We start from the raw sequence: 24016 nt of genomic DNA, 5'->3' as shown, positions 1-24016 counted from the left end.
TTCTGATCTCTTCTCGTCTCGCGCGCTGCTGTAACATCTCAGGTTCTTCATCCTCATCACTTACATCAAACACAACCACTTCATACTTTTTCAGTTATGACGATCATCAAAGTTCATTTCTGACTGTGGAAACGAGCGTGAGACAAAATGATCTCAACTCATCGATCAACCTGGTGGGTTTGTAATAACACGTAGAATATAATTATCACATATATATTGATATATGATATACTAAAGTATGATTTAAGACCCGAATAAACAGAATAATATATATATAAATAAATAGAATAATGATTGGTGACATCTGCGGTTACCATGGTGACATTCAGAACGTTTTATTGATACACGTCCCAGAGTTGAACAGAAATGGCCTGCTTATCGATCACCGGGGACAGGAAACCTCTTTGAACAGCCACATTTGTGCTCACGGACTCCGCCACCGACACAGACTGACAGGAGGAGGAAACTGACGAGCGGCGGAAACACATCACCGATGGCAGCAGCAGAATCGATGCCAGCCAGAAATAGTATCGATAACGGTGTTTGAAGTGATGAAAGTGTTTGGGAGTGTCACTTTAAATTATGAAATGTGTAACTTTAGTTTTTGCAACTCGTTTGCTTTTGTATCGGTTTTTGTTTTGAGGCTCGTCACCGTGAAGAAAACACTGAGAGATCAGATCAGAGAGGTTTGGTGTTTACCTGTTAAAACCGTCATCCAGGTAGTTCCTGCTGCCGCCAGCGGGGGCAGTGACGCGCCCGCCGGCGTCACAACTGCCAAACACCGCAGAAGAAGAAGAAGGAGGCTAGGGGAAAGATGGCGGGGCAGTGTGGTTACGGAACAGAAATACTGAACTTGAGTCGCGTTTAGAGCCCGGTACAGTTGCTCTCTGCCGGTGAGAGGATGGCGCACCGCTACCTGCGGCTGTCCGCCGGCTGCAGGAGCTGGTTCCGGCTGCTGCCGCCCGCCGCCGCGCCGACCAGGCTGGTAGGTGCAGGACATGCTAACTGTGCTAAACGGGGCAGCGGCCAAAACAAGCCCGAACACTGAGCCCGCCGGCCCGCTGACAGCTCAGCGCCGCCCCGCTGAACGACGGGCCTGCGGTCACCCACATGTATTTAATGACCTCTGTGTTACGTCAGGTAAAGTTACCTGTGTGACGCGTTGTCCGCTCTGTCGCGGACTCGTGTAACGTTCAGTAAAAACAGACCCGACACCTGTCAGAGGTGAATATTGATCTGCTCTTTATGGAAGTCAGGCGTTAGAAAATAAAATAAAATAAAATAATTAAATTAAAGTACTGGAGGTGAACCGGCGGTGAAACGTTTAGTTGGCTTTCTGTCTCACAATCCTAACTGCAACATCTCCGCATATAATAATACTCTGAATAATAACTTGTGTTCTAAAACCCAGAATATGTAAATATTGTTAATGTCTAAAGATTCATTTCTGGTTCTCCTCCTTCACCCTAAAGTCTCTGATTGGCTCCAAGCACCTGAATCCTGCAGGTGTGTCCAGGTGTTCTGGTGCGTCCAGTTGAACTCAAAGTGTAAAGGTCACTCGGGTCATAAACTCAGCAGCCGGGCGGCGCGCGGTACAAAGTAAAACACCTGAACGCTTTTTCCACCAGTGACGTGTGAGCGAGGCAGGTAGATGCGTCACAGTGTGTGTGTGTGTGTGTGTGTGTGTGTGTGTGTGTGACCTCCCATTAAAACCAGTCCTACCACTTGATGCTGGCTGCGCTGTGGCTCACGCTACTGAGCGCGCTCGCGCCACCCGCCTCCACGAGGACGAGGCAGAAGACTGACTTTGTAAGCGCTGCGCTGATATCGGCCCTCAGGAGACGCTCGGCAGTTCGGAGACTCGCCACGCGAACATCGGTTTACTGCAGGCGTCCCTGTTCTCCCGAGCAGACGCCCTGGGGCGAGCTCCGAGTCGGGGATGCCGCTCCGAGCTGACCCTCACACCATCAGACTGAGATTTAAGGTGAACTCGGAGAAACGCTCCTCCGTCAGCAGACGGATGTGAAAAACGTCATTCTGCACAGAGACGGAACAAGAAACGAGTTCAATTTCGTCCGATTGGCAATAAAAGCCAACATGTGTGTACTGATAGAACGGAGCTCCTTAGATGTCCTTATTCTGAGCGGGGACCTGGGGGACCTCGGGGACAACCTGGGGGACCTCTGGGACGACCTGGGGAACCTGGGGGACCTGGGGAACCTCGGGGACGACCTGGGGGACCTTGGGGACGACCTGGGGGACCTCGGGGACCACCGCAGGGAGCTGGGGGACCTCGGGGACGACCTGGGGGACCTCGGGGACCACCTGGGGGACCTCAGGGACCTGGGGAACCTGGGGGACCTCGGGGACGACCTGGGGAACCTGGGGACCTCGGGGACGACCTGGGGACCTCGGGGACCACCTGGAGAACCTGGGGAACCTCGGGGACGACCTGGGGAACCTCGGGGACGACCTGGGGAACCTGGGGGACCTTGGGGACAATCTGGGGAACCTCGGGGACCTCAGGGACGACCTTGGGGACCTCAGGGACCACCGCAGGGAGCTGGGGGACCTGGGGACGACCTGGGGGACCTCGGGGACGACCTGGAGGACCTCAGGACGACCTGGGGAACCTGGGGACCTGGGGAACCTCGGGACGACCTTGGGGACCTCAGGGACCACCGCAGGGAGCTGGGGGACCTGGGGACGACCTGGGGGACCTCGGGGACGACCTGGAGGACCTCGGGGACCACCTGGGGGACCATCTCGGGGACCTGGGGGACTTGCAGCTTCAGTCCAGCCCAGCAGTGTTTAGTTTGCATCCCGGTTTCTCAGCTGTTTGAAACGTTTGGCTGCTTTCAGGCGAAGCGTCAGTCGACAGTCGTTTAAAGACGAGTCGATGATGAAACACGTCGTCGGCTGCAGCTGTTCTTTGTTTGACAGACGCCTTCAGTTTCCCGTGTGTCGGTCCTGAAGACGGATCCCTCCTCTGCTGCTCTTCTTCCCTGTTAGAGGGTTTCTTTAAGGACAGAGGCTCCTGCTGTACAGATTGGAAAGACCCCTTGAGGCACATTGTGATTCGTGATATTGGGCTGTATAAATAAAATGGACTTCTGATCTCGTAATTTGTAACTTGTGTCCTGTTGGTCAGGTGATGACGTGTTCGACCATGGCGGGACAGGTAGAGAGTGGGCGGAGCCTGCTGAGGGACCTGCTGGGAGCGTACAGGAGACTGAGCTCCAGACCACCTAAAGGTACAGGACTGTGTGTGTGCGGTCATGTGTCTTTGTGAGGACCAGTTTGAGTTTCAGATCTTGGGAGGGAGGACGTTTAGTCTGAAGGTTCAGACCTTGTTTTAGGGTCAGACTCAGGTTTGGGTTCGGTTTAGTTTTCATGGTTAAAGCGCTGACGGTCCTCACAAGCACAGAAGTACAAACGTGTGTCCAGTAAAGTCACGTGTGTTTTTCTCTCCAGGTTTTGAGAAATATTTTCCAGAAAATCAGAAAACTCCGAAAAACCCTGAACCTGAAGCAGCAACCAAAGGTAGAAACCTTCTGACCTCTACTGTCATCTACTGACATCTACTGACATCTGCTGACCTCTACTGTTGTCTACTGTCGTCTACTGACATCTACTGTTGTCTACTGACTTCTACTGTCGTCTACTGTCGTCTACTGTCATCTACCGACATCTACTGACATCTGCTGACCTCTACTGTTGTCTACATCTACTGACATCTCTGCTGACCTCTACTGTGTTGTCTACTGTCATCTACCGACATCTACTGACATCTGCATCTACTGTTGTCTACTGACTGACATCTACTGTTGTCTACTGACTTCTACTGTCGTCTACTGTCGTCTACTGTCATCTACCGACATCTACTGAACTCTGCTGACCTCTACTGTCGTCTACTGTCGTCTACTGTCGTCTACTGACTTCTACTGTCGTCTACTGATCTCTACTGTCGTCTACTGACCTCTACTGTCGTCTACTGACCTCTACTGACATCTGCTGACCTCTACTGTCGTCTACTGACCTCTACTGTCGTCTACTGATCTCTACTGTCGTCTACTGATCTCTACTGTCGTCTACTGACCTCTACTGTCGTCTACTGACCTCTACTGACATCTGCTGACCTCTACTGACCTCTACCGTTGTCTACTGTCGTCTACTGTCATCTACTGATCTCTACCGTTGTCTACTGACCTCTACTGTCGTCTACTGTCGTCTACTGACCTCTACTGTCGTCTACTGCTCTCTACCGTTGTCTACTGTCGTCTACTGTCATCTACTGACCTCTACTGTCGTCTACTGTCGTCTACTGCTCTCTACTGTCGTCTACTGACCTCTACTGACATCTGCTGACCTCTACTGTCGTCTACTGTCATCTACTGTCATCTACTGACCTCTACTGTCGTCTACTGTCATCTACTGTCATCTACTGATCTCTACCGTTGTCTACTGTCGTCTACTGACGTCTACTGACCTCTACTGACGTCTACTGACCTCTACTGACCTCTACTGACGTCTACTGTCGTCTACTGTCGTCTACTGACCTCTACTGACGTCTACTGACGTCTGCTGACCTCTGCTGACATCTACTGACCTCTGCTGACATCTACTGTCATCTACTGATCTCTACTGTCGTCTACTGTCGTCTACTGACGTCTACTGTCGTCTACTGTCGTCTACTGACCTCTACTGTCATCTACTGACCTCTACTGTCATCTACTGATCTCTACTACCGTCATCTACTGATCTCTACTGACTTCTACCGTCATCTACTGATCTCTACTGACTTCTCTACTGTCATCTACTGATCTCTACTGACCTCTACTGTCATCTACTGTCATCTACTGATCTCTACTGACCTCTACTGTCATCTACTGTCTCTACTGATCTCTACTGTCGTCTACTGATCTCTACTGTCGTCTACTGATCTCTACTGACCTCTACTGACCTCTACTGACCTCTACTGACGTCTACTGACTTCTACTGTCGTCTACTGACTTCTACTGTCGTCTACTGATCTCTACTGACGTCTACTGTCGTCTACTGATCTCTACTGTCGTCTACTGACGTCTACTGACCTCTACTGATCTCTACTGACGTCTACTGATCTCTACTGTCGTCTACTGACGTCTACTGACGTCTACTGTCGTCTACTGACGTCTACTGTCGTCTACTGTCGTCTACTGACCTCTACTGTCATCTACTGATCTCTACTGTCATCTACTGACCTCTACTGACTTCTACCGTCATCTACTGACCTCTACTGACTTCTACTGTCATCTACTGATCTCTACTGACCTCTACTGTCATCTACTGACGTCTACTGACGTCTACTGATCTCTACTGTCATCTACTGATCTTCTACTGTCGTCTACTGATCTCTACTGTCGTCTACTGACTTCTACTGTCGTCTACTGATCTCTACTGACGTCTACTGTCGTCTACTGATCTCTACTGTCGTCTACTGACGTCTACTGACCTCTACTGATCTCTACTGACGTCTACTGACTTCTACTGTCGTCTACTGATCTCTACTGTCGTCTACTGATCTCTACTGTCGTCTACTGATCTCTACTGACCTCTACTGTCGTCTACTGATCTCTACTGACGTCTACTGTCGTCTACTGATCTCTACTGTCGTCTACTGACTCTACTGATCTCTACGTCTCTACTGATCTCTACTGACGCCTCTACGTCTCACGATCTCTACTGTCGTCTACTGTCGTCTACTGACGTCTACTGTCGTCTACTGACGTCTACTGACCTCTACTGACCTCTACTGTCGTCTACTGATCTCTACTGACGTCTACTGTCGTCTACTGATCTCTACTGTCGTCTACCGTCATCTACTGTCGTCTACTGTCGTCTACTGACGTCTACTGACCTCTACTGACCTCTACTGACCTCTACTGACATCTACTGATCTCTACTGTCGTCTACTGTCATCTACTGTCATCTACTGTCATCTACTGTCATCTACCGACATCTACTGAACTCTACTGTCATCTACTGTCATCTACTGATCTCTACTGACTTCTACTGTCATCTACTGACCTCTACTGACGTCTACTGTCATCTACTGACTTCTACTGTTGTCTACTGACTTCTACTGTCGTCTACCGACATCTACTGACCTCTGACTCCAGACTCTGACTGTTGCTTATCTGCAAATATTAATTACTGAATCTGTTAGTCTTTTATTTACTGTCAACCAGATTGATGGATTATTGTCTGTTCTGTTCTCAGAAGCCAAACCTTCCAACGCTCAGAGAGCCTCTGGGAGGTCAGGTGGAGGAGGTGGAGGAGGAGGAGCAGCAGGTGGAGGAGGAGGTGGAGCAGCAGGTGGAGGAGGAGGTGGAGCAGCAGGTGGAGGAGGTGGTGGAGCAGCAGGTGGAGGAGGAGGAGGAGCAGCAGGTGGAGGAGGTGGTGGAGCAGCAGGTGGAGGAGGAGGAGCAGCAGGTGGAGGAGGAGGAGGAGGAGCAGCAGGTGGAGGAAGAGGAGGAGCAGCAGGTGGAGGAGGTGGTGGAGCAGCAGGTGGAGGAGGAGGAGGAGCAGCAGGTGGAGGAGGTGGTGGAGCAGCAGGTGGAGGGAGGAGGAGGAGCAGCAGGTGGAGGAGGAGGAGGAGCAGCAGGTGGAGGAGGAGGAAAACGAGGAGGCCGTAGGGAGGAGTCACACTGGTACAGCCGTCTGCAGAAGGTCAGTGTGGGTGGAGAATCAGCTGGTGTTTCTCCACCTCACCTGGATGTTGCCTGTGACGGTGTTGTTCAGCTCTCACCTGTGCTCACCTGTTCAGACAGGTGTGTGTTTTCTGTGGTGTGGATCTGATCTCAGGATGTGTTTGTTTCAGGGTGACGTTCCCTGGGATGATAAAGAGTTTCGGATGTACGTCCTGAGCGGAGCGGCGTTCTGGACCACCGTCACCTATTATTTCTTCTTCAGGGACGGAGGACGAGAGGTCACCTGGAAGGACTTTGTCAACAACTACCTGTCCAAAGGAGTGGTGAGGAGAACGTCTTTACTCTGACGTCACCATTAACTGATCTCCATCACGTGACTCTACTGTCCCGCTCTGACCTGCTCACCTAAATCTGAGCCGCTTAATCTGATTGTTTTAATTTGACACAATAAATCAGATTTGTAAAAAAAACAAAAAACATGTTTATCTGACTCTGTAAATCTGGGTTAGTTTTATGCATTAATCCGAATTATTCTGACGTTTAGATTTAGTTAATTTTGTGTATTTGATTTTGTTCATCTGAGTTCATTTGCTGCGATAATCTGAGTTTTTTTTAATCTTGTTAATGGGACTTTATTAATTTTGTTAATCTGGGTGAATCTTTACATGTTCATCTGAGTTTTGCCCCTAATCTGAGTATTCCCCCCCCATCTGACCCACTCAATTTAACCAAACCACGTCGTCTTGATTATACAGTATGTATATTCATATATTCAGTTAGATCTGAGTGCACGTTCTGAAGGTACGTCAGTATGCAACCAGATTACGCGTGTGTTCTGTCCATCAGGTGGACCGGTTAGAGGTGGTCAACAAGCGTTACGTCAAAGTGGTTTTCTCTCCTGGGAAGACGCCGATGGACGGGGTGAGTTAGAAACTAACTGTTCACAGAAACTCAACATTTGAATGTTGGATTTAAAATCTGTGGTTAACTTAAATGTTTTTAAGTATTAAATTTACTTCTCTTGTTATTTAAAACTGTTGCAGCGTTAATACTTATTATTGTTAAATATCTTAACTGCGCAAACAGCCAGTATGAATGTGTCTTTATGTAGCAGTTTGACAGTCGGCAGTTGACACTTTAAGTGCTAGTCCATGCACCCTCACCACAACGTAACATCTGTCAAAATGCAGCACAAGTACCACACAAGATTTAAGATTGCAGATCCATAAGCAGTTCAAGGATTCAGACATAACGGTTCAGATCTCCCCAATAAAAGTTTCAAGTTCAACCACAAATAATCCTCCCCTCTGCAGTCTCCATAAAATAACCGAAGATAGGATTTACAGTTAATCCACTGCAGTCTGTTAGCGCTCCCCCCAAATAAACCGTCTTTGTGTTTGGCTGCGGTCCGGCCGGAGGAGTTACCTGCTCATCACTCGGCAGTCAGAAGTAGTTCTCTGGCATTTCTCCTTCATGTCTCTTTCAGCAGTATGTGTGGTTCAACATCGGCAGTGTGGACACGTTTGAGAGGAACCTGGAGACAGCTCAGTACGAGCTCGGCATCGAGGGAGAGAACAGGCTGCCGGTGGTTTATTCCACCGAGAGCGACGGGTGATGAACAACATCTGTTATACTCATCACACAGCACTGCTTTTTATTTATTTATTTAGATATATATATATTAGTATATACTGTATGTCTATTATTGGTTTGCAATCTAGTGTTCGTTCTTCCTCTCCAGCACGTTCCTACTGAGCATGCTCCCCACGGTGCTCATCATTGGCTTCCTGCTGTTCATGCTGCGGCGAGGCCCAGCTGGGGCGGGACGTCCCGGCCGGGGGATGGGCGGGCTCTTCAGCGTCAGTGAGACGACTGCAAAGATCCTGAAAGATGAGATCGATGTGAAGTTCAAAGATGTGGCGGGCTGCGAGGAGGCCAAGCTGGAGATCATGGAGTTCGTCAACTTCTTGAAGAACCCCAAACAGTACCAGGACCTGGGTGCCAAGATCCCCAAGGTGAGGGAGGTGGGAGAGATCCCCCAGGTGAGGGAGGTGGGAGAGATCCAAGAGGTGAGGGAGGTGGGAGAGATCCAAGAGGTGAGGGAGGTGGGAGAGATCCCCCAGGTGAGGGAGGTGGGAGAGATCCAAGAGGTGAGGGAGGTGGGAGAGATCCAAGAGGTGAGGGAGGTGGGAGAGATCCAAGAGGTGAGGGAGGTGGGAGAGATCCAAGAGGTGAGGGAGGTGGGAGAGATCCCCCAGGTGAGGGAGGTGGGAGAGATCCCCAGGTGAGGGAGGTGGGAGAGATCCCCCAGGTGAGGGAGGTGGGAGAGATCCAAGAGGTGAGGGAGGTGGAAAGATCCAAGAGGTGAGGGAGGTGGAAAGATCCAAGAGGTGAGGGAGGTGGGAGAGATCTAAGAGGTGAGGGAGGTGGGAGAGATCCAAGAGGTGAGGGAGGTGGGAGAGATCCAAGAGGTGGGGGAGGTGGAAAGATCCCCGAGGTGAGGGAGGTGGGAAAGATCCAAGAGGTGAGGGAGGTGGGAGAGATCCAAGAGGTGAGGGAGGTGGAAAGATCCAAGAGGTGAGGGAGGTGGGAGAGATCCCCCAGGTGAGGGAGGTGGGAAAGATCCAAGAGGTGAGGGAGGTGGGAGAGATCCAAGAGGTGAGGGAGGTGGAAAGATCCAAGAGGTGAGGGAGGTGGAAAGATCCCCGAGGTGAGGGAGGTGGGAAAGATCGTAGAGGGTGGGGTCGTAGAACTTCAAGATGGGGGTGGAGGCCAGATGCCTGCAGCCAGTATGGGGCCCCATTGTGAAGGCAGGACTCTAAGTCAGCGTGGGGCCATGAAACTCAAGGTGAGGGGCCAACATCTTTAAGGGTAAGGAAATGCAGATTCTAAGGTGTGGGCACGGCCAGGGTCTTCGAGGCGAGTTAGTGATCCTTCAGGTAAAGGAGTGCCAAGATTACTGAGGGGATGGCCAAGCCAAGATCCCAGAAGTTAAGGTGGGGCCAAGAAATTTCAAGATCACGACTTGAGTGGCAAGATCCTGAAGGACCGAGGGCTAGGGCTAACCCAGGGTGAGGGTGGGGTTCAGCAGGTGGAGGTATAAAAGAGCGTGCCTGAAGTCGAACAGCTCGGAGTTGGCTTGACTCCACTTGCAATGGCGGAAGTAGCATTAGCGTTCTTCGTTGCTGATGAAGTGGATGCAGTAGTAATCCCAAGTGACTCAAGTGTTCATTTAAAACAAATCAATACAGGTGTTGAATACTGCATGTAAAAGGCATAACCACTTATTACTTTGCTAACAGTTTCCGTCAGTGGTTTTGACCAGTTTGTTTATTATGTGTGTAGGGAGCCATCTTGACGGGTCCTCCAGGAACAGGAAAGACTCTTTTGGCCAAAGCGACGGCCGGTGAGGCCGACGTACCGTTCATCACCGTCAACGGCTCCGAGTTCCTGGAGATGTTTGTGGGCGTCGGCCCCGCCAGGGTGAGTCTCACACACACACACACACACACACACACAGGAAGCTCTCTCTGCTGACTTCCTGTCTGCGGAGGCTATTCCTATATTTTAGTTGCTGCACTATTTTATGTCATAGATTCTAATTCAATCTTGTTCCACTTATGTTATTTTTCTTTAACATATTTGTTATACATATCAGTTTTTACACAATGTCTGAGGCTGAACAAAGAGCATCACTGACCTCAGAGTCATCCTGATGTCACTTCCTGTGCAGGTGAGAGATCTGTTCGTCATGGCGAGGAAGAACGCTCCCTGCATCCTCTTCATCGACGAGATCGATGCTGTGGGACGGAAACGAGGACGAGGAAACTTTGGAGGACAGAGCGAGCAGGAGAACACACTGAACCAGCTGCTGGTGGAGATGGACGGTGAGTGACTGAGAGGGTCCACCTTAAACTCTTGATGCCACATGTATCATCTGATCTCTACATTCAGAGCTGTGGCTTCATTTGAAAAGGAACATGTTGAGGCGTCTCTGTTAAACACCATGAGACACAAGCACAAACATTTTATTGGCTTTTAGTTTCTGGAAAAGTCATCTTTAGAAAGTGATGAATTGGCCACAGTTTATTTCAGGGTCTGATGTCGACTTCTGTGGTGTAAAGTAGGCTTGGGCGGCGGTATCAAGGTATTACGGTATACCAGGTATTTAAAAATCCCGACGGTATTATTTTCAATATCGTCAAAAATACAGACGCTCCTCTTTCTGTTAAACTGATATGGAGATAATGCATTGACGTTAGAGTTGAGTGATATGTTAAAATTTTCCAACCGGCCATCATCAGCCCAACAACCAGAGATTGCCCATATATTCGCACAGATGTCCAGGGAAAGTCTTTTGCTGTGCAGTGTCCGCTTGTAGAGCCGGTCGCTCCGTCTGTGTTGTCCTTACAGAGTTAACAGCTCAGCGTTAACTCGCTTCGTGCTCCTGTTAGCATGTGAAGTTAGCTGGCAGGCTTTGTGTGGTAGCTGCTGGCGCAAACTAACTTGGTTGCAGGAATCTTGTGCAGGCTCTCGTGTCGCTGCAGTAAGAAAGAGAGTTCAGTTGTGCTGCGTGTTTCAGATTACACGGGGAGCGGAGCCAGGAGGAAAGAGAGAAAACAAAATGACCGCTGAGGCCCTTTATTGACCTGGTGCCGTCCCGGGTCACAGGTCAGACCGACCAATGGCAGCTTGAAGCTGGTCCCATGGGAGGAGTTCAGTGAGAGGAGTTAATGCCTCCGGGGATTCTGGGAGATGGAGTTCCATGGCCCTCCTTTATTCACAGAACAAAGAGCATGCGGTCTCCTACTGAAAGTTCAGTTAAAAATCACACAAATGACTGAAATATATTCGTCCAGTCGCCCAGCCCTAGTGGCTGTGTAGGATTGTTTTCGACTCGTGTGATGAAAACATTTCCATTAACTGCAGAGCGTTGTAAAGTCCAAAAGTCAAAATATATTGAAAAAAGATTAATAATTAGTAATTTCCAAAATTCACAACATGTTTTTATCTAACAAAATATTCTGCTTCAGTTCATATTTCCTCAATCAAAGCTTTGAATGTAAAAAATGACATTCGTTATAGCACTAAGTAAGCTAACGGCAACAGCATTGTAGGCTAGGCGATGTCATACATGCTACAGTGACTTCTATCACAGCAGCTCAGTTTTTACGTTGTTTGTTTTTTTATTTATTTATTTTTACACAAATACCGTCAAATACTGTATACCCCAGTGAAATGTCAGGAAAAGTGATGTAAAGTGATGAGTAATCCACAACAAAAAAGTGTTGAAAATAATGATTATATTGTTGAATGTATTAAATTAAAGTGACGTAAATGTTCATTATGTTAGTTGGCACATTATATAACAGGCACCAGGAGTTTATCTGCCCTTGTTTCCCCCCCCCCGGCCTGTATTTGAGAAAAATATAACTACTTATACTACTACTTATAAAGTAGTTGTGGCTAACATATTAGCAAACAGCTTCTTCCACATCCAAGCAGACACAGAGCAACACGACCATCACATTACACTATAGCTGCGTTTCATTAGTCATTCAACATGCCCTCGCTGACTTCCCGCCGCCATGACAAGTGTCGTTCCATTTCTCTGGAAAACTCAAGCGAACTTGGTGAGGTCGACCCTTCGAGGGCCGAGGGAGCGAGTCAGCAACGACGGTCACTCAGCGCTGCAGATCAACCACTGTGCTTTGCAGTTTCTCGTCATTTCCGCTGTGACATCAACAAGCTATGTAGTTTTTCCCAGTAGTGTATTGTGGGCTACAGAATTCTTCTAACCAAATAGCGTCGCCTCATTAAAAGGCATCGGTAGGTATCGTGAAGTACCTGCAAGGCACAATAAAGCACTGCACATATAACTGGCCGACGATCCATTGTGACCACTGACTGCGTTATTTTTCCCCCACCCTTTTGTGTCGAGTCCTACTGTGCTGTGATTGGCTAGCTCGTTACTTCGATGCGTCCTTGGGATTGGATGCTAGCTCCACCGGTTTTTCTGTCGAATTTTCAAAAGTCCCGCTAACTACACTAGTGACACTACTGACGTTGACAATAATGTAATAATAATACAAATATAAATATATTTTAAATCCGTCTATCTACAGAGGAGATGTAACTCAATTTAACCCCTTGTCCATATAACGTTTGCTTCTCTGCAAATCATGCGTTCATAACCGTAACTTTATTCAGTGAACAAATTACACTCAATCTGGAAACATGCGTTGCCATCGCGAAAAAACAAAATAACATTTATTTTATCTAGGGAAAAGTCTATGCTTATTATTTTTAAACGTATGCTAGCATCCAATCACAAGACCGCGTTGAAGTAACGAGTACCAGCCAATCACAGCACACTAGGGGCGGGACAAGGGCAGGTGCATTTAAATCCACCGCTCCTCCCCCGCCCAGTTTCCCTCTGCAAGTGGCCTTCGAGCTGTTACATAATAAAGGGCTGAGGGTAAGTGGAACTACTTATGAAACAACCCCCTTAAAATCCCCTTAATTAACCCTGAAAACACAAAAACATCTTAATCTAAATCAGTGTGTTTGTAGATCCTTCATTTGTCCTTTAATTTAAAAACTAAACCCCTTCAAAACACCTTAATTTGAAAAGCCCTTAATGAACAAATGAAGTAGATTTTAAGGGCTTCATGACATTTCCCTTTATTATGAATTATGAATGGGTTGGAATATATTAAGAGGTTTTAATGGATTTTCTGCACAGTTTAATGGGTTTTTAAGAGGTAAAAAACCCTTTAAAATGTACACGATAACATTACAGGAACCTTTTTCTTACCGTAAAAGGACCTTCATTTTTCAGTTAAGGTGCAAATTCAGGGGTCACCCCAAATTCATGAGTATCCAATAATTCATGAATGAATTATTGGATATAAGGGGGTTTTAAGAGATACCAAACATCCCTTAATTTTTACGTTAATTGAAAAATGTAGTCCTTTTTTAAGGTCTAAATTAAGGGAAGGCTTTTGTGTTATTTGGTCAGTTGTAAGAATATTTTCCTCTTGAAAAGCCCTTAAACCCTGCAGATTATCTGTTACAAAGACCTCAGTATTTTACAGTCCTTTAATTTATCCTTAATTAAACCTTTAAAACCCATTAAAATACCTTCATGACATTATTTATGTGTAAATTCATGGAATTGTGAGGTAGGAAATGAAAGGAGCTGAAAAATAACTTCGTCAGTCAAAGAGTGAAGAGACAGGAAGTCAGAGGTCTCACTCCTCTGTTCTTTTAGGGTTCAACACGGCCACCAACGTTGTGGTTCTAGCAGGAACCAACAGACCGGACATCCTGGACCCGGCTCTGATGAGACCTGGACGCTTCGACAGACAGATCTACATCGGTGAGAAATTTTGAGTTTGCTGCAATATGTGTCGGGATAATAATAATAATAATAATAATAATAATAATAAAAGGACATTTTCTTCTCAGCAAATGAAACAGATTTGAATGATGTTGTGAAATTATCTCATTATTATTCCTCAATTCATTTTATCAAAAATGTCCTTGTTTTCTCAAGATGATAAACCCGTTATCAAGAGAAACTGAAGTTAAGGATTTAATTTCTATCAGAAGAAAAGGTCTTAAAATGAAAAGATTATTGAATATTTTTAAATCTTCTGGCCGTGGACTCATCTGAAGTGAGGATCCGGGTCTGATCCAGTCTGGGTCAGCTGGACCGGGGTCTGATCCAGTCTGGGTCAGCTGGTGTTGACCGTCGGCAGATGAAATCATAGTGTGTGATATGTAAAGCCTAATGTGAGTGGGAATCTTGAGATCCAGTCGACGTTCGGCATCGGCGACCGATGATGACATCACGTGTGTGTCGTCGGAGGGAGACGTTCCTGTAAATAAACACCTGTACCTGAAGTTCCCTCTGTGGGCTCGGCAGTCCTGCACGCCTCCTTCAGGATCTCGCCAGACTCGCAGCTTTTCAGCACAAATGTTGCTGCATATAAACAAGCTGCTGGTTGGCGTCCGCGTTTGTTTTGGTACGAGAACACGGGACAGCTGGCGTTCTCGCGGGATTTGAGGGCTCGTCTGCCTGCAGAGCTGCGAGGTTCCTGAGCAGAGCCTCGTGCGTTGCCTCGGCCGGTTTCTGCTTCTTCCGGACTGTCAAACACTGAAACATCTTTATGTCGGTTTGTCTTTGAAGCTTTCGGTCTTCAGCTTCGTCCCAAGATTTACGAGACGGCGACGTCACTGGTTCGATTCCTGCTGAGGAGCTTGATGCACGTCATCGTTGCTAAAAATAACTTGTGTTTAACATAACTTTGATGGGATTCACCTGAATAACTTTCAGACATTCAAACATTTTATTTTCTGGGTTTTTTTTAAAAGAAAAATCGTCGGGTTGATGTCAAATCTTTATTGTTTCTGAATGACAGACACAAAGTTTGCATGGTCGTAGTTATTGTCCGACTTTCAGACAACTTCAAAGGTAGAAAGACTTTTATTTAAATGTTGTAAACCCTGCTGGAGTCTGATCCATCCACACGTAAAGCAATAACTTTATTTGTACCTTTCAGGCAAACAAACCGTCAGATGAAACATGTAGAAACTAAAACCATGTTCACGCTGATGTTATCGTGTGTTCTGGTGTCTCAGGTCATCCTGATATTAAAGGTCGAGCGTCCATCTTTAAAGTTCACCTGCGTCCTCTGAAGCTGGAGGTCGACTTGGACAAAGACGCTCTGGCCAGGAAGATGGCCGCCCTCACACCTGGATTCTCAGGTAAACACACTGTTGGATTTTCTCTCCGTGAAACAGCTGTAACCTCAGTCCGCTTCACTCTCCGCTTTCTGTCTGCCAGGTGCCGACATCGCTAACGTTTGTAACGAGGCGGCTCTGATCGCCGCTCGCCACCTGTCGGACGCCATCAACCAGAAACACTTTGAACAGGCCATCGAGAGAGTCATCGGAGGTGAGAGCGGAGCTCGGCTCCATTTACTCTCGCTCTTCTCCTGTGATTTCGAGCGTTAGCTAACGTCGCTGACATAATGTCTCAAACACAAGCTGCTTCAGATCAACGACACGTCAAACGGCTCAGTCAACTTCTGATGAAGAGGTTTTATTGGCTGGTGGAGGAAACTGACCAATCAGGAGGCAGAATGTGTGATTACACAGATGCGTGCAGGTCGATGAATAAAACTTTACATTAAAACATTAATTAGTTTGTTTGTCTGTCTTTCACATTATTTTTTAGTTTTATTCGTTGATGAAAACTGGAAAACACGTTTTCTACTTTTTATTCTGTTCAGTTTGACGCTTTGAGACCAGGAACATAAAATCGCCAAAACCTGAGTTTAGCTCCACCAGCTGTTGACCTCCATCAGCCAATGAGCTCGTGTTCTCGCAGCAGCAGCGGGCGGAGACGAGCAGCGCGGCGGGTTTCATCTTCAGGGGTTTCTGGTTCAGCTTTGAGCTTCTTGTGGATGAAACTTTGCTGCCGTCTGATCCGTTTCTTTGAGTCACAGACGGAGAACTAAGAACCTGAACTCTTCCTGTTTGTGTTTGAGGTCTGGAGAAGAAGACTCAGGTCCTGCAGCCGGAGGAGAAGAAGACGGTGGCGTATCACGAGGCGGGTCACGCCGTCGCCGGATGGTTCCTGGAGCACGCCGACCCGCTTCTAAAGGTCACACTTAATGTTTAACTAATGTGTCTGATCCAGCTCTCGGTCTGTTGAGCTCACACTACAGGAGTTTTGGGCCGATTCACCCCTCCCAACGATCGAGGTCTGGGACCGGCGCCGGTAGTGATGGTCGGCCCAGATTACCTGGTAATGTGGGGGGTTCACAGATCCAGTCTTAAGCCTCCCGACCTGCTCGCAGACTCGTCGGGCCGCCCCGATAATCTCAGACACGTTTGATCTTTAGGAGTCAAAATCTGGATGATCACGTCGGCGGTTTCCGAGCGGGACCACAACAGCCAATGAGAGAGAGACAAGTCTACGAGGAGACGGTGACGCTGACGGTGTTGTTCCAGCCCTTGAGGCTAACGTTAGCTAGCATACTAGCTACTGGTGACCTATATTAAAATCACGCCTCCGGTTCTCTCTGAAGGCTTGACAACCCGTGTCTCCCCAAACACTTCCCCACCCAGACTCGTTCCTTCTCACTGTAAATCCTTAACGTTACCAAAGCCAGTTGTTGCACCGCCTCGTCTCCATTGTTTACGCCTGCTTCCCCGTGAGATCACGCGAGGTGTAGTGGTCGCTCTGGCACGATAGTCTTAACATCCTGTAGCGTGATGCGCCATTATTTTCAAATCTTGTAGTGTGAACGTGTTTGAGATTAGAGAAGAACGTCTGTGACGTTTCTCCTTACGTGCGTGATGCAACCCGATTTCACAGTCGGGTAGGATTTAAAACTCCTGCAGAGCAAGCCCACCTGACAGTGGACCACCGTTCATTCAACGAGCTGCCGTTCGCTTCGTCCCACAGAGGCTTTATGTTCCTCAGTGTGACGAGCTGCTGCCAGAGAAAGCACGACGACTCTGGATGATGAAACCACCGTGCAGGTTCATGTTCTGAACACCGGTTTGATCATTTACACGGTTTCTAAATACTACAATACCCATGAGCCACAGCTGCTGTTGCTATGGAGACGAAGACAGGTGTGAATGGTTGATCGGCCGTGAAGATGCATTTTACACTTTGTAAAAACAACAGACTTTGAAGCTCTGTGATTGGCTGTTTGTTAGTGAAATGCATCTTGGGAGTCGTAGTTGACTTCTCTCCTTCGGGTTTTACGTCCACAGGCTTCTCGCAGCTGTTGACGTTTTGTTTGATCACAAAGTGTCAGTCAGCAGCACTGAACGTGAGAACGTGAAGCGTTCCTGCAGGAAGTAGCTGCTCACTTCTCTAACTGTGGTCATGTTTGTTCTGAAGCTCATCGAGGATCTGTGTAACGTCTGGACTCGCGTCACTGCTGCGTGTTTATTTCAGCATCTCTTCCATCTTGTGACTGACATCATTCCCGTGATGCTTTGACAGTATGAATGTTGGGAGCTGTAGTTGAAATGTTTGTTATAACAGTGGGAGCTCAAAGATATCCCATCATGCCGTGCTGTTACAGAGCATGTTGTTGTTGTTACCTGTGCAGGTGTCCATCATCCCCAGAGGGAAGGGTCTGGGTTACGCCCAGTACCTGCCTAAAGAGCAGTACCTGTACACCAAAGAGCAGCTGCTGGACCGGATGTGTATGACTCTGGGAGGTCGAGTCTCCGAGGAGATCTTCTTCGGGCAGATCACCACTGGAGCTCAGGACGACCTCCGAAAGGTCACCCAGAGCGCCTACGCACAGGTCAGAGGTCACACAGGTCAGGGGTCGCACAGGTCAGGTCGCACAGGTCAGGGGTCGCACAGGTCAGGGGTCGCACAGGTCAGGGGTCACACAGGTCAGGGGTCGCAGAGCGCCTACGCGCACAGGGTCAGGTCAGGGGTCACACAGGTCAGGGGTCACACAGAGCGCCTACGCACAGGTCAGGGGTCGCACAGGTCAGGGGTCACACAGGTCAGGGGTCACACAGGTCAGGGGTCACACAGAGCGCCTACGCACAGGTCAGAGGTCGCACAGGTCAGGGGTCGCACAGGTCAGAGGTCGCACAGGTCAGAGGTCACACAGGTCAGGGGTCGCACAGGTCAGAGGTCACACAGGTCAGAGGTCACACAGGTCAGGGGTTGCACAGGTCAGAGGTCACACAGGTCAGAGGTCGCACAGGTCAGAGTGACGCGGTTTGAGTCAGAAATCACACTCTCTCAGTCATAACTCAGATCTGAACACACAGACATCGTCATCATCATCATAATAATAAACTTTGTTTGTATAGCACATTCATACAAGAAATGCAGCTCAAAGTGCTTTACAACGAAGAAACTTACAGCGAGTGCTTCACACGAGAGACAGAATGAACATAAAAACAGGGATAGAAAATCAGAATTAATGGAAAATAAAACCCTCTTGATTATAATAATAAAAACAAAGTTTAAAAGTAGTGCAAAGATCTGCTGCACTTCTTTTAGTGCGGAGTGTCCGGCTGGTATCAGGAAGGTCGCAGCTAACTAAAGGCTGAAGTGAAGAGACAAGTTTTCAGCTGGCTTTTTAAAAATATTTAGCGAGCTGCTTCCCTGATAACAGGTAGTGATGCTCCATAATAATAATAATAACTTTATTTGTATAGCATGTCTCATGCAAAGATGCAGGCCAAAGAGCTTCACAAGACGCATCGTATCAATGATAAACAACAAAACCAGCAGCGTCAACCCAAATTAAAAGCCAAGTCAAAAAGTCCTGCGGTCCGGGGGAGGGAGGTCCACAGTTTATAAAGACAGAAAGCAGCCTCACCACATTGCTTGTGGGACACTTTGGAACGTCTGAAAGAAAGGCAGTGGACGATCTGAGAGTTCTCGTTGGGACATGAAATGAGAGGCAGTCGCTGTACGAGGGTGTTAGGGCATGTGAGGCTTTGTAGGTAAGTAAAAGCACTTCAAATCAATTCTACAAGATACAGGTAGCCAGTGCAGTGATGCGAGCAGAGGGGTCAGGTGATCTTTTTTTGTATTGGTCAAAGTCCTGGCTGCAGCGTTCTGAATTATCTGTAATTTTAGGGAGACCAGTAAAGGGAGAGTTGCAGTAGTCTAAGCGACTAGTAATAAAGGCATCGTTCGGAGTTAAATTATCTAATTTTGTTCCTCAGATAGAAAAAGACACGAAACTCACATCGAATCGTTCAGTGCGACTCACACTTCTAGAGGACGTCATCGTCTCTGACGTCCGTCCAGAATAAACCTCCAGAAATCAGCTGAGACACCAGAGAAGAAAGCGGCTGCAGAACTTCAGACACTTGTTTGTACAGAGTTGCTGTGATTGGCCAGTTACGTGCTAGCTAAGCCTGATTGGTTGTTTGGGTCCAATTTAAAAATAAAAATAAATGAAATACAAAGGGGTGGGCGCCCACAGACACAATGTTTTCAACCCTTCAATTAAATATTGTTAGTGACATGCAGTGGTCAAAACTAGTTATTTCAACCAACAATATAATGACATAATATTGCCTACTGCAGCTTTAATAAAATATATATAACATAAGACGTAATAACTTTTTTCATGTTGCACTATCAAGATATTATTTTACATTACTAAGACTCAGAATGTCTCATCAACATGGTGCTTATATTCCTGTAACACTTACTCTCCTCTGTCCATTCAGACACAGAGATTTCCTGTGATGAAAACCTGTAATACAGATAAAACAAACTTTAAATTTTAAATTGAACAAAAGTGTTTGTTTGTTTTTTTGCATAACAATTGTCCAAAAACATGTAAAGTACAACTCACATGCAAACTGATGACATTTCTGAGCAGCCAAACGTATTCTGAAAATAATATATGACATGCAGAGGTAACACATGTAGTGACTAAAAGCCTGTAAATAAAGAGAGAATATAAATAAAAGGCAGAGGATTCAGAAGTTGACTAAACGTGGACTGTTAGGGATTTTATGCAGCAACTTTTAGGTCTAGTTTTTTAAATAGAAATGAACCAAAACTGATGGCTGCCTGGAATGAAGGAAATGTACTTAAACACAGATGGATGATTTGAAAATGATCAGCAGGAACAGAAAGAATATGTAACTTGTAGCTGATGAACTAAGAACAGATGAAGACTCCAGTGGGAGTGTGTGGTTCCTGTTCCTGTCTGACCTCCTGGTTTCTGTGTTCTGCTGCAGATCGTTCAGTTTGGGATGAATGCGAAGGTGGGTCAGGTTTCCTTTGACCTCCCCCGGCAAGGTGAGATGGTTCTGGAGAAACCGTACAGCGAAGCTACGGCTCGTCTCATCGACACCGAGGTTCGAATCCTCATAAGCGAGGCGTACCAGAGAACCCACCAACTGCTGAGCGACAAGAAGGCCGACGTGGAGAAGGTACCAATGATCTACAGTGGTCTGTTCTAGATCACCATGAAGAACCTCTGCAGGGTTCTCAACCTGTTATGAGGTGGTTCTGGAACTCCAGATAGAACAGGTTCTAGATACATGTGACAGAAAGAGGACAAGGTTTTACAGTGGTGGTGGATCCCAGACATCCAGCAGAAGGTTCTAGATTTCTGAGGATGCCCTTCTAGAACCTTCTGCTGGATAAGCAGAGTTCTGTTTCTTTAAAGCGGGGCTCTAGGTCATTCACAGCGCACACAATCATACATGGTGTTCTACACTCTATCTATAGAACAACAGATATTTTTCTTATGAATTAGAACCGGCTCTGACTCATAGAACCCTGACATTGAGTCCTTGAACGATGAACGTAGAGCTTCAGATCTTACTTAAAGAACGAGGCCTTTGAGTTCTCGAACATTTCTGTGTTGAGAACGCTACGAGTCTTCCAGTGTTAGGACCTGAAGTTAACCTTTTAAAGCTTATTGTCAAAAAGCTTGTAGAGTTCTCGTCACAGAAATGTTCTAGACTTTAATGTCAGTGTTGGCCTACACGATATAGAACCCTGTTCCAACACAGGATTCTAGGCCATTCACAACACACATATTTCTAGATCGTTCTCCTTCTGATGTTCTACAATCAGCTCTGGCATATAGAACCCTGTTGTTCTCGGTCATTCACAGCACACAAACGCACACATGCTTCATGTAGAGTTCTGACCCTTTTCTCTGTGTTCCTGTGTCATCCTGCAGGTGGCACTCCGGCTGCTGGAGAAGGAGGTTCTGGATAAGAACGACATGGTGGAGCTGCTAGGCAAACGTCCGTTCGCAGAGAAGGCGACGTACGAGGACTTTGTCGAGGGAACCGGAGGCATGGATGAGGACACAACGCTGCCGGAGGGTCTGAAGAACTGGAACCAGGAGAGGAAGGACAAGGAGGAGAGCCAGGACGAGCAGGTGGCCCGCCAGATCTCTGGAGGAATGCCTTTCTAGAACCTTGTGATGGACGGCTGAACACTCAAATACTGACCCATCACTCTCACGTGTCAAAAATATCGTCTCTCTGGAGTTCTGCAATCACAATCACTCACGAGGTCTAGAACCTTCTCACTGACTTCCAGAATAAACATCAAGAGCTCTGCACCTGCTCCTAGAACCTTTTCTCTGCACCAAACACCAAATCTTCACCCTATGAAGTTCTTAAACATTCTGTTGGATGTCTGGGTTCTACCACTATCCTAAATCTCGGCAAGCCCTCCCACATGTGTCTAGAACCTTGCTTACGATCACCTTGTCACCATCTTCGAGGTCTAGAACCCTCTCTCTGACTTTCGAGAACTCTGAATGCTCCTAGAACCTTCTCTCTGCAGTTCTGCACTCACGTTCCTGTAACACCAAACCTTCTCCTTATAGTTCTAGAACCTTTACTCAAGCTCTGACCTTATGGAACCTTATATGGAGGGAACTCAGAACAGAAATGTTCTAGAGTTCTAGAATTGTAACGTCTGTGGTAGAACCCTCCTATGTGTCGAGGTCGAGAGCACTCACTCCAGTATGGGGTTCTAGAACGCTCAAATACATACATGTACTTCTAAGCCCTTCTTTATGAGGAAGGAGCAGCTTATGTGACATTAAACCTCCCGACTACATCCTCCAGAACTTATTCACTGAGTTCCAAAACATTTCTGTGTAGGGAACTCTGTATAGAACAACAGTTAGAACCGCTCTATATGTGTTCTACAATCAACTTCTGTAACAACAACTTATCCTCATAATATAGAACCAGTCTTGACTTAAAGAGTATTTCCCTACAAAGAACTGTTCTCTGCATAGAACTCTTAACAACAGTGTTAGAACTATTTTCTTTGTTGGGTTCTGCAATCCCTTTCTAACTCAGTGTTCTACATCACACACACATAAAATGTTCCCTCCCCTGAGGTCTAGAATCTGCAGCTCTAAAACCGTCACTCTACAATCAACTTCTGTTACAACAAACCTTTAATCATAAACTAGAACCAGTCTGACCTGACATTTCTCTTCAAAGAACTGATGTCTGCATAGAACTCTAGAGCCGTTCTCTGCTCTAGAAAACTTGCTCCACTGCAGGGTTCTGACACACAACCTACTCGCTTTAGAACATGTAGAACCCCACCTCTGTCCTCTAGAACCCAAACAACCATTCTAGAAGTGTTCTCTATATTGGGATTTGATCTCCAAATCTTCCAAAGCAGGGTTCTAGGTCATTCACATCAGACACAGACTTCTAGAAAGTTCTCTACCTGATGTTCTACAATCAACTTCAGTTACAACACATCTTATCATCATAAACTAGAACCAGTTCTGACTTAAAGAACCCTGTCATTGAGTACTGGAACATTTCTCTACAAAGAAGTGTTCTCTGCATACAACGATAGAACCGTTCTCTGCTCTTGGAGCCTTACTCCATTGCAGGGTTCTACATCAAACATACTTGAGAAACTTTTACTTCAACTCCGACCTGTAGAAAAGTTAAAGAGCATTTCTGCATATGTAGAAATCCTGTTTAGGGTTCTATATCCGGACTCTGCAGCAGCCGGTTCCTCGCCTCCGGCCGAACTGTTTGACTCTGTTCTCTGGTTCCAGCAGATGACGGACAGAACGGTACTGGAGCAGTTCTTACAGTTGATCCTTCAATAGAACAAAATACTCAGCGACTCTGAACCCTGACGTTATCGGGTGTCGACTCGGCGAGTTCTCCTTAGAACCCGCAGCTCTCAGCAGAACCACCTGCTGATTGATAAACACCCGTGGAGTTCTGCTGTTAAAAAATGATGATGGTGAAAAGAATAAAACTTGCAGTCTGTATCGTCATCACTTATTTATCGACAGTTATTGATTCTGAAAATATTGATGATGGGTTTTTTTTCATCGTCACCCAGAACTGAATGAAATGAATGTTCTGGAAGATTTGGAGACTCTGGTTCCCTCCGAGATCTTCATCATCACCATGGTAACCGCGCTGTAGTTTGAGAGTGAACTGAAGTGTTAGCTTAAAGCTAACAGACAACACGGAGCTGCTGTAGAGGAATGCTAATATAAAAGCTAATATTAGCATGTGGAGGACTGAAGCGGCTCAGGCTCAAGCGTTCTCAGAGAGCAGTTCAGAGCTGATCAGGTATTGATTCGTTATTGCTAACATGCTGTATAATGTGTGCAGCTCGTGCTAACGTGCAGCTGAGTGTCTGCTGTCACTGTAGACGTGTAATATGATGTGTAAAAATAATAATGTGTAAATGTGTCTGTTTCATGATTCAAATGTTTAATTAAAGTCAGAAAAACTCAAACATTAAATCAAACTATCGATCATTAAATGCT

At 46.8% G+C, this 24016-nt stretch overlaps 1 protein-coding gene across 1 annotated transcript; it reads left to right on the top strand.

Annotated features, from left to right (window-relative positions):
• Positions 1–746: 746 nt before the first annotated feature.
• On the top strand, positions 747–23985 carry afg3l2 (AFG3-like AAA ATPase 2). The gene is made up of 18 exons (XM_044219682.1): positions 747–985; positions 3152–3254; positions 3475–3543; positions 6262–6303; positions 6617–6711; positions 6863–7015; positions 7539–7613; positions 8179–8303; positions 8434–8707; positions 10038–10175; positions 10426–10579; positions 13966–14073; positions 15339–15464; positions 15544–15654; positions 16250–16365; positions 17834–18034; positions 20460–20654; positions 21416–23985. Exons 1-18 carry the CDS (start codon positions 902–904, stop codon positions 21653–21655), a joined length of 2409 nt encoding a protein of 802 aa, XP_044075617.1. The 5' UTR covers positions 747–901; the 3' UTR covers positions 21656–23985.
• Positions 23986–24016: the final 31 nt, after the last annotated feature.

Source organism: Siniperca chuatsi, linkage group LG13 (genome assembly GCF_020085105.1).
Source record: "Siniperca chuatsi isolate FFG_IHB_CAS linkage group LG13, ASM2008510v1, whole genome shotgun sequence".
Lineage (NCBI taxonomy): Eukaryota > Metazoa > Chordata > Actinopteri > Centrarchiformes > Sinipercidae > Siniperca > Siniperca chuatsi.
The sequence above is the reverse complement of the archived record's forward strand: the minus strand, read 5'-3'. Positions and strand labels throughout refer to the sequence as shown.